Source organism: Talpa europaea, assembly GCF_964194135.1.
Source record: "Talpa europaea genome assembly, chromosome: 9".
Classification (NCBI taxonomy): domain Eukaryota; kingdom Metazoa; phylum Chordata; class Mammalia; order Eulipotyphla; family Talpidae; genus Talpa; species Talpa europaea.
The window spans coordinates 5,356,470-5,371,297 of NC_140076.1; the positions used below are offsets into that span (position 1 = coordinate 5,356,470).

The following is a 14,828-nucleotide window of genomic DNA, read 5'->3' on the forward strand; positions in this document are numbered from 1 at the left end:
GTGGCCTCACACTCCTAAGTTGCGTGGATGCTGGGGGCCTAGAGGCATGGGGCTCACGCACCTATGGTTGTGGACACCTGGGCGTGCACGTGTGTAAACGCAGGCCGGGGACTGAGAGGCAAAGACTACAGTGGCAGCACAGAGGAGGGGCGCTCTGAGGCGAGACCACGAGACATGAGAGTGAGGACAGAGTGGCCAGAGAAAGAGTGCAAAGACTCTTTTACGCTCCTGAGCCCTGCTGTCTGGCCCGTGCCTGCCTCCTTGCAGGCTGGCCTCCCAGCCAGGTGTGCCTGCTTCCCTGGAGAGCACCGAAGGCCTGCAAAATCTATCCAGGGCTCTAGGACTCTCCCTTCTGTCTGCCCAAATCGACACTGAGCCTGCCCATGCACGCCTGCATGACGGAAAGAGACTCATGGGGATGGTCGTTCTCCACGTGCGCCTCTTCGCCACCCTTCTCCGTCCTGACCTGAGAAGCCTGCCCCCCCCAACACCCCCCCCCGCCCCGACACTCCATCACTGCGGTGCCCCATGGGCCTGGCCGTGGGGTTACTGGGAGGTGGGCAGAGGGCAGGAAGAGGGAGAGGTCAGGGTGTTTATCCCAATAACCAGCCCGCGCACAGTTCTAGAAGGTTGGGGATGGACTCTCTCCAGGTTGCAAGCCCTTTTGGGGCCTCTTGCCCTTTCTACTCTGGAGGGTGGGGTGAGTCATAGCTTCTCTCTGTTGGCTCAGAATTCTCTCACAGTTCTGGAAGCAGTTTCTTCATTAAGGTCTCTTTAATTACACAGCCAAGAATCTCCTGATGTATGTTTAGGATTAGAAGATGCCAGCCCATGGACACAGCACCGCACCACCGTGCACCTCAATGAACTGGGGCTGGTGAATTTGAATATTTAAAAAATTTTAAATTTAATTTTTAAAAAATTTAAAAAACACAAGCCTTATTAAAGGCGAGTGCTGTCACAGCACTGCCAGGGCTCAGTCCCCACCCCAGACAGGACACAAACTTCACCATGAGAATCTATCTCTACTTTGGTGTGTGTATTTTACACAATCACTACCCACAGAGACAGACAGTGCTGGCACACGAGAGTATTCGAGAGTGGAAACCCTTCCTTCGGTGTAGCTTTTTGGGGATCACACTTGCACTCCGATGCCTTTGGTGTCTCAGGCCCCCCACTGCCCTCACAGCCAGCTTGCCACACCACAGGCCTTTATAAGTCCTGCCACTTGTTCCTGTGCAAGAGCTTTATGTTTCACTTAAACCAGCAAGCCACAGAACGAACTTGGAGTCCCAATGAAGGTGTGATAAGGAGAAATCACGTGTCCTCTAGTCCTCTCTGAGGAAACATGGGAGGGGTGGCGCATGCGAAAGCTTAGCAGTGTGACCAGCAAGCAGTAATTTCGGGGGGAGACGGGCTTGGTCGGGGCGGGAGGGCGAAGCAGGTGGCAAGAGCACACGGTGGTCCTTACCCATCAGTGTCAACTTCCGGGGCCTCTGCTTGGACGTGATGACTTGCAGAGACGGGGCTATGGACTGAATGCGGATGATTGGCTGGTTGGGGTCATATGTTCCTGGCACGGCCAACTCCAGGTCCCGGCACATCAGGAGTTTCGGGGAGACATACTGGAGCTCCAAGGATGTAAGCTGTGAATAATTGCTACGGAGCTTAGTGTTCTGCCTCCAGGGAGGAACCTGCATTTAACTCAACTATTTTTCAAAGGACTGCTAATAGCAAGGGCTTGCCCCAGAGATTGCGGGTGCAAGTGCAACCAGGTGCTCTGGGACTAGTTACAACACTCACAGGCCATCAGCCAGAAAGGGCTGTGAGGACGCCAGCTGGCTGGAACTGAAGATCCTACCTGAGGCAGCTGCTTTGAGATGCGTCTGAACACGTGGTAATAGAGGTCCCAGGCCTGGGTGAGGTCCTTGACGTTCCCTGACTTCATGTACTTCCTGCACCACTCTTGGGCCTCCATTAAGTCCCGACCATATGCCTGAGGGACGGCAGAGAAGACTACACGTGGTCGAGGTGTCGACTCAGCCACAAGGCCAAACCCCCAAGCCGACACAGAGCTCTCTGGGATCAGACAGCAAGACTGGGCCCCGGAAACTGTCAGCTCCCAGCCTGTGTCCCCGGCCTCAGGCCAGCTGTTGAGTAAAGCAGGGCAGAGAGAGGAGATGCCCTTGTGGGTCTCCAGTTAGTCTCAGGAGGGGTCTCGTATCTTAATGACAAACTTCTGGTGTCTCGACAGCCTGTGACCCCGTCGGAGTATATTTTATATAAGTCGGGAGAGAAGTGGAGGGAAAGGAGTCTGTGAGGATCCTGAGTCATGTCATTTTGGCTTTTTATCCTGTACCTGGTTAAACGATGTCTCCTTCAGAGTCTGGGGACCTCGTTCCATCATGGCATGCAGGGGTTCCAGCACCTCAAACATGCCCTTCACATTCCTCTCCCCAAAGTACAAACGTGAGGCTTCTTCCAGGCCTTCGTGCCACATCTCGTGCCAGAGGATGGCCACTCGGATCAGCTCCTCGCTCACCTGGATGAAGGGGAGGAGAGGCACCGAGGGGATGTTCAACTCAAAGGCCTGCGGGAGGACAGCAGGCCCTCTGGCAGCCAGAGGGCGTATGCAGCACTGTCGTGAGCAAGAAAAGCCACCCCAATCGTGGCTCAGGCGCGGCGACCGGGAGCTCCCGCCCCGGCTCTGACTCACCATCATGGCCTGCTGCACCAGGGTGTTGCTGTGCTCGCACATGTTCTTCAGAATCTTGTTGGCAGCGTTGTGACGGGCAGTGGTGGTAGACTTAGAAGCCACGGTCAGGGGGTAGATGAGGGCCTGAAGCAAGCACGGGGGGGACATTTGTGAACGAGCATAAAAGGAGCCCGATGCTGACTTTATGGAGGATGAGCAGAAGAGGAGCAGGACACTGGTTCTCATCTGAGTCGCCCAGGAGGGGCTACTCAGTGCGGGGCTCTTTCTTCAGGAGGGCGCCTGGGCCAATGTGCCTGCCAGTTGGCACACCTGCTCCCAGGTGCTGTGCCGGGTCTGGAGCAGCTTTAGGGAAGGCTGACTACCAAGCCAGGGTCAGTGGTTCTGTGAGAAAGTGCCGAGGGGCTGCACACACCTGAGGGTGGTAGCGACCGATGTCTGTGAGGAGCTGGTGAATGAGGCGTCCCACCAGGGGCCTGGGTGTGTCGATTCTCGCAATGAGCTGTGGGATGACCTGGCATTCAAGAAGACACAAAGTGTGGCACAAGACATGGAAACAACCCCTTTGTCCTTCCAGGCAATGACCAGAGCTGGTAGCCTGTTTTGGTAGATGCTGGGCTCTGAAATGATTAATTTTCTTCAGTTCTCCAAAAAAAAAAATCTAAAGGAAAATATGGATTCTTGACCTCGGGAGCAATCCCCTGCCTCACAGCACACAACACCTGCCACAGGCGCCGCTGACACCCCTGGACTCCACGGAGCCAACCAGCCTCCGTGACCAAGCAGCCTCACCTGCAGCCACGTGTCGATCTGGATGGCTTTCACCCCTTCCACTAAGGCTTCATTTACATCTGGCCAGTGACCATAATCAAACCACAAGGTGAGGACTCTGGAAAAGGAAGATGAGAGAGTCATGGGAAGTTTAGCTCCCCAAGCTCTGTCTGTTCTTCAAACTTAAGCTTCCTGAGAAGAGCTGGAAGCCTGGTCTTGTGAGCCCTCAGGGCGGGCAGGTGGTCATGGCTGCAGTACTCAACTAGCCAGGAGGATCAGCCCAGTGAAGGATGATTTATTTCACTCCGGGTAGAGCAGAAGGATTGCTACGTGTGAGCTCAGAAGTCTAACATGACACTGTGGGCAACCCACGGACAGAAAGAGTAGCCTGTAAAACAGCGGCTATAGGAATACTGGCAATTAGCTGCTGAGAGACCCTAGCCAAGGAGGAGGGGCAGCCCTTGTCACCTGTGGCCTCGGACAGGCTGGTGTAGGCTGTTGTTCAGGCCCCTCAAAGCAGCCTCTAAAAGCTGGAGGAACCTCAGCAACACTGCAAGAAACAGAAGGGTTTCTCCTTCCCTGCATAACAAGCCTCACAGAGCCACAGAGTGTTCCTTCTCCATTAGCTTCACAGATTTCACCTGTGTGGATGGGGCCTGGTCGGCTGTTACTCTTGGACATACTGATGGAGTGGGGAGGCCCAGAGGACTGTGTTCTGTCACTAACATGGCCGCCCCTTCGCTGATACCTGAGTGTGTCCTGGAGGTTGTTGCCTCGTGACAAGGAGATAGAACGGAAGAAGCCCTGGACGGCAGGGACGGTGTACATCAAGAGGGTTTTGGACAAATCCTGTTGGAACAAACATGAGTTAGTGACACTCTTGCCTCTGCTTTCTCATCTGTAAAATGGGTACAGCAGCAAACTATCGCACCTCCTTCGAAGGGTGCTTATTAGGATCCAATCAGTGTACTGGTACCTAGCACATAGTAAGCGCTCAGTAAAAGGCAACTGTGACTTCCTGCACAGGGTTCTGGGTGGTAGCAAGAGGAGGTGGGGCTGGGGCATGAACATGCTCATGTCCAGGCCTGCCAGCTGCCCTGGCGCATGCTGTCCTCACAGCCCGGGAAAGTGGGCGGAAGGGGAAAGGCCAGGACACTGGACCTGGAGGTGCAGGGTGTTAGGACCGTGAGCTCATCCGTAGGGGAAGCACAACAAGGAACTTTTTCAGCCTGGGAGCGGTGTCAGCCCTCCAGACATATAAATAACGTCCACGGAAACACCGTCTCCAACAACTCCGGAGGGCTGAGGACAACACTTCCTCGCCTGGGAGCATGCCGGGTCCTGTAGGTCTGTTCCATTCCTCAGGGGGCCTGTGGCCAGGGTCAGTCTGCAATGGAGCAGGGAGGGAGGTACCTCTGTGACCTTCTTCTGCAGAGGAGATGGGGTGGGGCTGTTCTCGGTGCTCTCAGCCTCACTCTCGCTGTTGCTGCCCTCGGTGCTGGTGGCTGTGGCTGTGGCTGCTGTGGTGGCAGCAGTGGTGGCGTTGGTGATGTTGGCCCCGCTGGCATGCCGCAGCTTCTTCTTCTCATCACGCGCTTGGTTCTGGTGTTTGTAGTGCAGCACTGCTTCAAAGTTCATCACTGCCCACGCGTGCCAGGCCTGGGTTGTGGAGAAGCAAGGGAGCCCCGACTGTGATCAACAGCAGGAGGAGACTCGGCTCGAGGGCTGAGGAGGGTGAGACCAATGCTGTGGAAGGGCGCTGTGACCACTCTTCTCAGAGTCAGAGAGCACAACAATCGCTATGAGAGGCTTGGGAAGGGGCATTTACTCAAGTCAACGTGATTCCTGTTTGGGGTGCACTGACCAGGTGCTGTGTGAGAGCTGAGGGAGTGGGGCCCAGGGGGAGAGCAAGTTCTGGTCCTGAGAGTCTAGCGGGGGGCTCACTCACACACCTAAAGACAGGCAGAGCATGACTAGGGTGGCAAGAGAAGACAGGGTGCTGGCGGGAAGGAGGCTGGGGGAGCACCAGAGAGGAGGGACTGGGGGAGCTCGAGGAGAGGGCAGTGGCGAGGACTTCCTGGAGTGAGGACAGGGGTGAAGATGCGGGCAGGGCACAGGAGACGAATGGCTCTTCCTGAAGCTTAGGGTACACACAGGAGAGCAGCGAGGGGACGGCTAGCCCGGCAGGCTGGGGGTCAGAGGACAAAGGAGCAGGCCTACTGGGCCAGGAAGGCCCATTTCATCCTGTAAGAAACAGAGCTTTACTGGATTTTAACAGTTCCCTTGACAGCAGCTTATGAAGTTGATCATCAAAGAGCACAGAGGTCCGGGGCAAAAGTCTTCTCTGGCGGTGACAGTGGGAAGGGGACATGGGAGGGAGCAGATGCAGGGGCATCAGGTGGAGCCAGTGCTCAGGGGCCCAGGAGGCTTTCGGTGCTTATTTGGACAAAGGAGAAGCTATTCACACCTGTATGGGCTGAGGCCTGTGGTCTTCATATTTGAGGTTTTCTTTCTTTCTTTTTTTTAATAGAGGCATGCTTTATTTATTTATTTGTTTGTTTGTTTTGTTTATACAAGCACTGGGTACAGTCAGAAGCGCGGGAAGGCGAGAGAATTCACCAGAGCCAGAGCGGGGAGCAGAGCAGGCAGAAGGACCGAAGTACACTGCTGAGGGGAGCAGCGGGCGGCAGGAGAGGTCTGCTCGCCATGTGGGACCCTCCTCCGGTGGCCGGGGAACAGCCGGGGATCGAACCGGCGCCACAGAGGCCGCGGGCAGCTTCGCAACCCAGCGCTCAACCGCTGCGCCACTGGGGAGGTCCTTGAGGTTTTCTTAATGTTACTTTTTTTTTTTTTAAAGATTTATTTATGTATATAAGAACTGGGGGGTAGGCCAGAGGTGCGGGGGGTGAGAGGATTCACCAGAGACAGATTTGAGTTTTGGTTCCAGGGACTAATTCAGTTTTAGCAAGCTAAAGAGATACTGGACAGAAATCAGTGACATCCGTTATATAAAGCAGCTATTACTGGGAGGCCCCTCAGAAACGATGTGAAAAGTGAGAATATGTGTTCTCACCAAAGTTGTATAGTTCCAGGAATCCCTCCTCTACTAGTCAGTCACATCTTTTATGCGTTTTCTATTTATCTTACTGAAAAGTTTCCTATGATAAAACAGGATGTTACTCAGAGCTTTCCAAGAAAAACAGAAAGTTAAGTGCTAAGATGAGGAGCAGGCAGGGATGGAAACGGGAAGGTAACCAGGAAGGAACAGATGACCCAAGGGAACATGCAGTTCCAGAGATGAGCCCCTGTCCACGGGCCCTAGGAAAACAAGCAACGGCTCCAGGACCACGCGTAGAATAACGTGTCACAAACACTTCTCGAGTTAAGGGCTTGCTCAATCCCTCTGGGTCACTTAAACTTGCAAGGGTCCTCGCAGGAATGCCCGCTTGGACTCACAGCAGACCAGCACCCCCGAAGCCCCGCGGTCCAGCACCAGCAGGCAGGAGAGCCAGCCAGGCTGTGGGCTGTGGGCTCTCCCTCCCTGAGTTACCTTGTACCAGCTGCGGTCATGCTCGGTGGCGGCGCTGTAGTACTGCAGGACTTTGGGGATCGTGCTCTCGTTGATGCCCTGGAGGTTCAGCTGCCACTCTCCGAGTTTCAGGAAACATCTGAAAAGAGAGGACAAGCCCCCATGTTGCTCCCTCCTCAAAATAAAGTGAAGAATTATGATAGGGGAGCCCTAAAAGCGCCCCAATATTTACTCTTGCTCTCGGGAAGCAATAAGACAGAGCTGACAGAATTCTGAATCACATGGAAGGAAAGAGGTGGGCTTTCGGGACTCACTGGCAAGGCCCACCTTTTCTTGACCTGTGTGTTTCGACATGAGCATAAACCAGACACCTGGCATAGGGCGGTCCGTAGGGACCTGTCTATGCCAAATGTCACTTTGTGGGCGAGAGCTGTTGACAGTAATCTTCCTCACTGAGTGCCATCTGACTTCTCCCCTGCCTTTCCTTCCTCATTTCTTTATGACGACAATCCCAAGAGTTAGCAGTGGTCACTGCTCGGCCCCAGGTACCGCTTACACGCCGAGTGCTGTATCCTCTCCATCCTCACGCCACCTCTGCCACCCTAGGAAATAGGAATCCTACCTTCTTTGCACACAATGAGCAGCAAGGCACACAGAGGCACATATCTAAAGCCACACATCCAACTGGCAGCATATCTGGCACTTGACAACGAGACTCCAACCCTGACAGCAGGAGGGGGACAGAAGGGAGTGTTGGGAAGTGGCGGAGGCTGTGGAGCGGCTCGATTTGATGGCTGCTTGGGACCCCCGCTGGAAACGGGGAGATGTAAGCAACCTGACGGGTTCCCTGGGCTGCTGAGGCTGAGGCAGGGCAGGGCTCACCGGGCCATGAGCTTGTGCAGCTCCTGCTTGTGCTGCTGGTCCTCGGTGGCGATGGCGTGCTGGGCCTGCTGCTGCACAGTCTGGACAAAGTGCTGCATGTGCTGGAAAGCGTCGATCTGTGCGGGGGAAAAAGCATGGGAGCCACTGGGCATGCGGCCTGAGCTCGTGGGGAAGAACCCGTTCATCTGATACGCGGGTCAGGCCCTCTCCAAACACCCTCAAATGTAGTTTCAGGACCCCAAAGGCCACAGGAATAGGACATGATGCTGGGAGATAATTGGAACTGTCAAGATGATTCATAATTTTTTTCGACTCAAGTTTTAGCTCTTCTTTTGCCAACCGCAATTATCAGTTTAATGGGTCCTGGAAAAGCTACTTGCCTGGTTACCTCAAACAACAATTCGTATGAAGCAATCAGACACAGCTGCTTACTTCACTATCGACATATTGCCCTGGGGGAAACTTCAGCTTCTGGCGAATTGTCTCAGGCTAGTGAGACTTTATGCATATATTTATTTTTTTAAAAGATTTATTTTTATTTGTTTATGTACGCAAGAACTGGGGTATAGGCCAGAGGCGTGGGAGTGAGAGGATTCACCAGACACAGAGTGGGCAGCAGAAGAGTCGGATCCACTGAAATCCACTGCTGAGGGGAGCAGCAGACGAGACAGGAGAGGTCTGCTGCACCATGGGGGCCCCCTCCCTGGCTGGGGCTCAAACTCAGGAGGTAGTGCTGGGCTGTCAGGATGGTAGTGCTGAACCTTAACCCCTAAGCCATGAGGGAGGCCCCTAGTGAGACTTTAGTGGTTGTTTAAAACATTATGGTACCTTGGCTACTCCAGTGCAGCAAAAACTATAGTTTTAAAAAATCTGGTAGAATGCTTAGAACCCAAACAAGAACGCGGAGATGAGGAGAAGGTCCTCATGCACCCAAGTAGAAGATAGAGAGGACACTACAGATCTCTGGCTGAAGAGGGCAGCTTAGGAGCGAAATCTTCAGAGCAGCCTTCAGCACTCAGACCTACTTCCATTACAGGGTTTATACAGAACGAGCAGAGGGCACAGGAGCAGACAGTGCAACTAGAGAACACAAAGGCATGAAGTCAGAGACCTGAGGCCAAGTCATAAGCCATTTGTATAAGCCTCTGTGTCTGGACACACCAGCAACTTGATATATGGGGGCTATACTATATTTATTTTTTAAAAATATTTATTTATTTATGCACACAAGAGCTGGGGCATAGGCCAGAGATGCGGGGGGTGAGAGGATCTACCAGAGACAGAGTGGGGAACAGAACAGGCAGATTGACTGAAACACACTGTTGAGGGGATCAGCGGGGAGACAGGAGAAGTCTGCCTCGTAATGTGGGCTTCTCCCTGGCCGGCTGGGGATCGAACTCATGCTGCAGAGGCTGTGGATTGCTTTATAGTGCGGTGCTTAACCCCTTGCGCCACCAGGGAGGCCCCTACTATATTTAAAGTGCTTCGAGGTGAAGCCTTACAATCATCAAAGACTCAAATGAAACATAAACAGTGACATATAAACCCACTGATACAGAGAGGGGTAATGGTGTGTTGGAGAATGTGAAAAAGGTTATGTATTCTTTGTTGCAGAAGAAGGGGGGTAGATCAACCCTTCCAATAAATCTGAATGGTCTGCTCAAAGTAAATCATGTAAGAATGTTTTTTTGAATGGAAACAGGTCAGTGATGATGGTCTTCAAGGAACAAAAATCCACTGGCTTGGGGACCAGGACCTACCACAGAGACTTTTCAACATAAGGAATTAACTGGCACTAAGAGACAAGGCTTAGTGCAGAGCTGGAGTGATGGGACAATTTATCAGGCAGCTAATCCATGCATGAGGACAGGGCAGCCACACAGATGGCCCGGCAGTTGACAAGACACCTGTCCCCCTCAGACATCTGCCTTCAAAGCCCATTATTCACCATGGCTTTGAAAAATGAACTGTATTAGCATCCCCACCTGCAAAGTGATGAGTGTGCCTTTAGTTTTTCTTCCTGAGAACTACACTGACCAGACTTAAATCTGATTAAAAAGAAAAACAAAATGGATTGGGAGGCTGCATGAGAAAGATCCATCACCTCCGAGATGACTGGGAGCCAGCGTGGTGAATGTGCATCAAGCAGCGGGACTGAGCGAGGGACTCTGAGGCCGCTGCTGTGCAATGCCATAAATTCCGTGCCACTGACAGTTCAGACATAGTTTAAACTCTTTTTGGGAGACACAACAAGGCACAGAACAGAAAATAAATCGCCCAAACTGGGGAAGCTGGGTGTCAGTTTGTATTTAAAGTTCAACGTTAAGTGTGTTAAGTTACCCAGTGTGGATATCCTTTTACCCTGGGGCATGGAGGCCACTTAATGACAAATGTTCTATTAAAAATGCCTTATTTTCTCCATCCCCAGGAAGTGAGGAGGGGGAAAATGATTTTTCTCTTTCACAGATGAAAGACTGCTCACTCTAGGAAGGGGCTTGACGTGGGTCCAGAGTTTAAGCTGCTCATGGTGTCGGCTCTGCACTCCTGGATGGTCTTGGGGCAGGAGTGGTGCTCTCAGCTCAGTAACATTTCTTGGAAGGACCAGTCTGGTCTATGTTCTGTGAAGTGATTTGTCTAGGAAAACCCTGTACTCACACCCACTGCCTGAGATCTTCCTGCAAAGTGGGGTCTGCTTTTCCCCAGACACATTGAGCTGCCTTATATAAGGCAGGGCATAGCCCTGGTTTATGGTAAAGGGAAGCAGAGCTCAAAGGAGAGACTGCTCAACAGCACAATTACTGTTAAGTAATTAGTTTCTTTGGGCAGCTCCTGAGCTCTAGATGAGGTGCTATCTCTGCTCTGGTCTTGAAGTCCAAGTACCTATCTTTATTGTTATTATTGCACAGGCCAGAGGTACAGGGTGGGGGTGGTGAGAGGATTCACCAGAGACAGAGTGGGGAACCGAACAGGCAGACTGACTGAAGTACACTGCTGAGGGGAGCAGCGGGGAGACAGGAGAGGTTTGCCTTGCAATGTGGGCTGCTCCCTGGCTGTCCAAGGATCAAACTCGTGCTGCAAAGGCTGCAGATTGCTTCATAGTGCGGTGCTTAACCCCTTGCGCCACCAGGGATTCCCTTTATTATTACTATTGTTAAAAGATTTATTTATTTATGCATGCAAGAGCTGGGGCATAGGTCAGAGATGCAGGGGGTGAGAGGATTCACCATAGACAGAATGGAGAACAGAACAGGCAGATATACTGAAGTACACTGCTGAGGGGAGCAATGGGCGAGCCAAGAGAGGTCTGCCTCACCATGTGGATTGCTCCCTGGCCGGCCGGGGATGGAACTTGTGCTGCAGAGGCTGTGGATTGCTTCATAGAGCAGTGCTTAACCCCTTGTGCCACCAGGGAGGACCTATTATTATTTTTTAAAAGATTTATTTATGCATATAAGAACTGGCCTACACCAGAGGTGCAGGGGGTGAGAGGATTCACCAGAGACAGCGTGGGGAGCGGAACAGGCAAATCTACTGAAATCCACTGCTGAGGGGAGCAGCGGGGAGACAGGAGAGGTCTGCTGCACCATGTGGGTCAGCTCCCTGGCCGGGGACTGAACCCAGGCCACAGTGATAGCTTCAGCGCTGAGACTTTTAAACCCTGTGCCACCAGGGAGGCCCCATAGTACTGAGCTTTAAAAAGGTCTCTACATTTTTAATCCATATGGTTTCCCACCAGAATTCGGGCTCCTAAGAAAAGGCTATACTTGGTGAAAGAACCTATTCCTTGGTTGAGATTAGCTAAAAGCCTGCCTTTAGTAAGATGATCAGAGACACAGAGGCTCAAAGGAAGGAAACCAGACTATTTTCAGATCTAGCACTTTCTGTTTTTCTCATTCTCCTGGAGGAAGATCAGGCTTTGAATCAACTGCTCTGGCCTGGGAAGATCATAGACTAAAACAGAACAAAACGTAACACTCCCAAAACACAAGGAAAGAAAACCCTAAGTCTGCATACCTGGGGAAGGAAACTCATGCCCTTGCTACTGAGGTGAAGCCTGAAGACCGCGGGCTTGGGCTGCTGACACACCAGAGGTGGCATTCTCAGTCCTAGTCAGCCACCAACAAAAGAAGCGCATCCTAGACGCAGAGCCAGGGAGTCCTGAGCACCCAGTGCAGACACAACTGCTGCTCTGTCATTTATTCCCGGGCCATGGCACGATGGAAGAGCCAAGGCTGTGCTGATGTTGCCTCCAGGCCTACTTGGCGTTAATCAGCACCACCCTCCAGGGAGGCTGTTCGAAATAGTGCTCCCCTCACCTCCTATTTATTTCCCAAAGATCTGCTTGTAAATAAAGTGACAGGAAGTCTGCACCAGCTTCAAGATGATTTTCCCTATGGATGTCAGTGTGACATCTGGTGTGGTAGCATTTAAACCCCAAATGATGACAGGAAAGGAGACGAGAAGACTGAAAAAGTCTAAGTGGTCTTGTGAAAGTTCTAGTCTGCATTCTCACAATAAACTTTGTAAAAATTTTTGTCTGAGCAGTCCTTCTCTTAGGGGGCGGAAACTGCCTTTTCTGCTGCTAATAAGATGCCTGTGACGAGACTCACTGCAATTATCAACAGTAAATAGGGCTCTCCGTGAATGTGATTCCCTTTCTGAAATCAGGTCCTACAGCTTTCTTTCAGGGGCAAACTCCCCGAGGGGTGGTATGGACGCTCTGCGCTCAGTCTTGCAGAGGCAGGGAGAGGCAGGTAATGAACTTCCTGAGAAGTGGGCCTACCGCTGGAGGGAACAGACCTTGCGTGCGCTCTTCCACATGTTCTTCATGTAGGCGTAGGTCACCTGGGGGTGGACGGTTGGCAGCGGATGGTCAAGTTGCCGAGATGGATCCACTCCCAGGAGCAGCACTAAAGTTTTATGAGCAAGAGCCTTAAAAACGAGAGGTGGGAGTTACCAAGAGAATAAACCAGGGGTGCACCCCCCCCGCCCAGGCCCCGGGGGTGGGCTCCTCACCAGCCTGCCACTCTTGCCGCACAGGCTTGCATACTTGAGCCAGGTCCTCATGTCCTCATGAGGGCTGACCACAAGGGACCGCACCATGAGGATTTTCTGCCAGTCTTCCACAATCCGCTGGCAGCCCTGGAACATTCCGAAGAGATGGTCAGATATGGCCTCTGCTGTAGCTTAACCCCAACAAGCAACAGCAAAACCCACCCTGAGACAATAAATTTTTACCACCTCAACTTTCTCAAGTGAAGGGTACTGTGAATGAAACACCTCAAGGAATTTCCCAAAATCTCAGAAGCAGGAGAGCATGGACTCTGGGGAGCAAATCTTGGCTCTGCCAATTACCATCCCTGTGATTTTGGTCAGTCACTTACTGTGACTGATCTATGAAATGGGACAAAAACAGGACGCACTTCATAGGGTTATAGGGAGGGGTAAATGAATCACTTAAATTTATTTTCTGGATTTTTAGCTGTAATTTTTCTGCTGCAGTCTCTCCGGTTAAAGATAACTATCACTGACAAAAATCAAATTTAAAATGTAGCGCTCAAAATTCAAAGCAATTATGTCTAAAAGTTTAAATAATTATATTTTCCAATGATGCTATTTGAGAGCTTATATTTCTGAAGTTATTAAAGTCTAAACCTGGAGTAATTCTACTTGCCTTGTTTAGATGCTTTCCTCTTATTTTTTATTTGTCTCAGATCAAAAATTGCATGGAGACGAGGAAGTGTTTCGTTCACACATATACAGAGGTCAGACTCCAAGACCCAGCCCCAGGGGGAGATGGGTATCTGAGATCCTCCACTTCACTGGTAAATTCCTTGAAACCAAAAGAGCTGCCCTGTGAGAAGGCAAGTCTGGAAGTCTAGCAACAATGGCCGCGGGCTTTTAAATGTGACAGGACACAGACTGAGCCTGAATGAAGAACCGAATGTGGAGAAAACCGATGCAAGTAAGGCCGGCCTCTCCAACTGCCCCCGGGATGCTGGTTGGGCCTTCAACATAAAGGACTTGGCCACACACCAGCTGCCACAGCCCAGGCAGTTCACTGTGTGTTCTGACCGCAAGCCACCCACTCCTGCCAAGATCCTACCACACGTTAATGCTTTATTTTCAGGCGTTGACCATATCTTTCCATCCCATCAAGTGACAACAGGGATTTGGAAAGTTAGAAAAACAGAAAAAAAGTACACTGAGTGACTGTTTTGGTGTCTTCTCACCATTACTAGTCTCTCCCAGATGCTGAAGTGATTTGGACCCGTGTCAGCCAAAAAACATACTGCTGTCTCAAGGGAGAACACGAAGGCTTAGATGCTGACAGCATCTTGGACATAGTCAAGTCGGACATGGGTCTCCCCTCCCTGCCCAATATGCCCTCACCCCACCTTGCACGTCTCTATCTGGGGAAGGTCTCCCTTGCTAGGGTGGCAGAGGACTCCTCAGAGCTCTGATCCAGAAACTACACCCCACGACAGGCACTCAAAAGCTGGGGTGTGCGTTAGTGCTTTGTTGAATTCTTTTCTGGTGCTCAACAGACAATTTTCCATCACAACATTCACTGGGCATTCCAGGACTGCTAATAAAGTGTGGAGGAACTACGTGTGCTCGTTTCACAGATGCTCCTGTGCCCGCTGCCCTGCCCTCTGAGGTGGAATGTGGCTTGAGCTTCTTAGACAGGAATTCAGCTTGGAGAGAAAAAGCTTTGTCACAGCCTACTGAAAAATCTGGAGTGCAAACCTGGATTGATCTGGAGATGGAATTTGGCACTGTGGATTCCCAAGGTGGGGATCGGGCCAGTAGGAAACATTACAATGGAAGTTGATGCTGATGAGCAGGGACAGGTGGTTTCTGGAGGGGACAGGCATCCTTGCTTTGCTGACGAGCGCCCCCCCTCTTCCTAGTCAAGGAATGGGAGCACCG

The 14,828-nt window shown here is 51.8% G+C and overlaps 1 protein-coding gene across 1 annotated transcript in view; it reads right to left on the bottom strand.

The window, feature by feature from the left end:
• The window catches only part of MTOR (mechanistic target of rapamycin kinase), a gene marked incomplete at both ends in the record, with an annotated part of 104,939 nt that overhangs the window by 10,937 nt on the left and 79,174 nt on the right, over nucleotides 1-14,828 (bottom strand). The window contains 12 exons of the mRNA XM_084244066.1: nucleotides 1,472-1,646; nucleotides 1,862-1,996; nucleotides 2,360-2,542; nucleotides 2,717-2,839; nucleotides 3,129-3,227; nucleotides 3,506-3,602; nucleotides 4,233-4,333; nucleotides 4,898-5,143; nucleotides 7,035-7,152; nucleotides 7,896-8,011; nucleotides 12,696-12,827; nucleotides 12,912-13,037. Of these exons, the coding sequence (XP_084100192.1) occupies nucleotides 1,472-1,646; nucleotides 1,862-1,996; nucleotides 2,360-2,542; nucleotides 2,717-2,839; nucleotides 3,129-3,227; nucleotides 3,506-3,602; nucleotides 4,233-4,333; nucleotides 4,898-5,143; nucleotides 7,035-7,152; nucleotides 7,896-8,011; nucleotides 12,696-12,827; nucleotides 12,912-13,037 (1,651 nt within the window). The remainder of the gene's footprint in view (nucleotides 1-1,471; nucleotides 1,647-1,861; nucleotides 1,997-2,359; nucleotides 2,543-2,716; nucleotides 2,840-3,128; nucleotides 3,228-3,505; nucleotides 3,603-4,232; nucleotides 4,334-4,897; nucleotides 5,144-7,034; nucleotides 7,153-7,895; nucleotides 8,012-12,695; nucleotides 12,828-12,911; nucleotides 13,038-14,828) is intronic.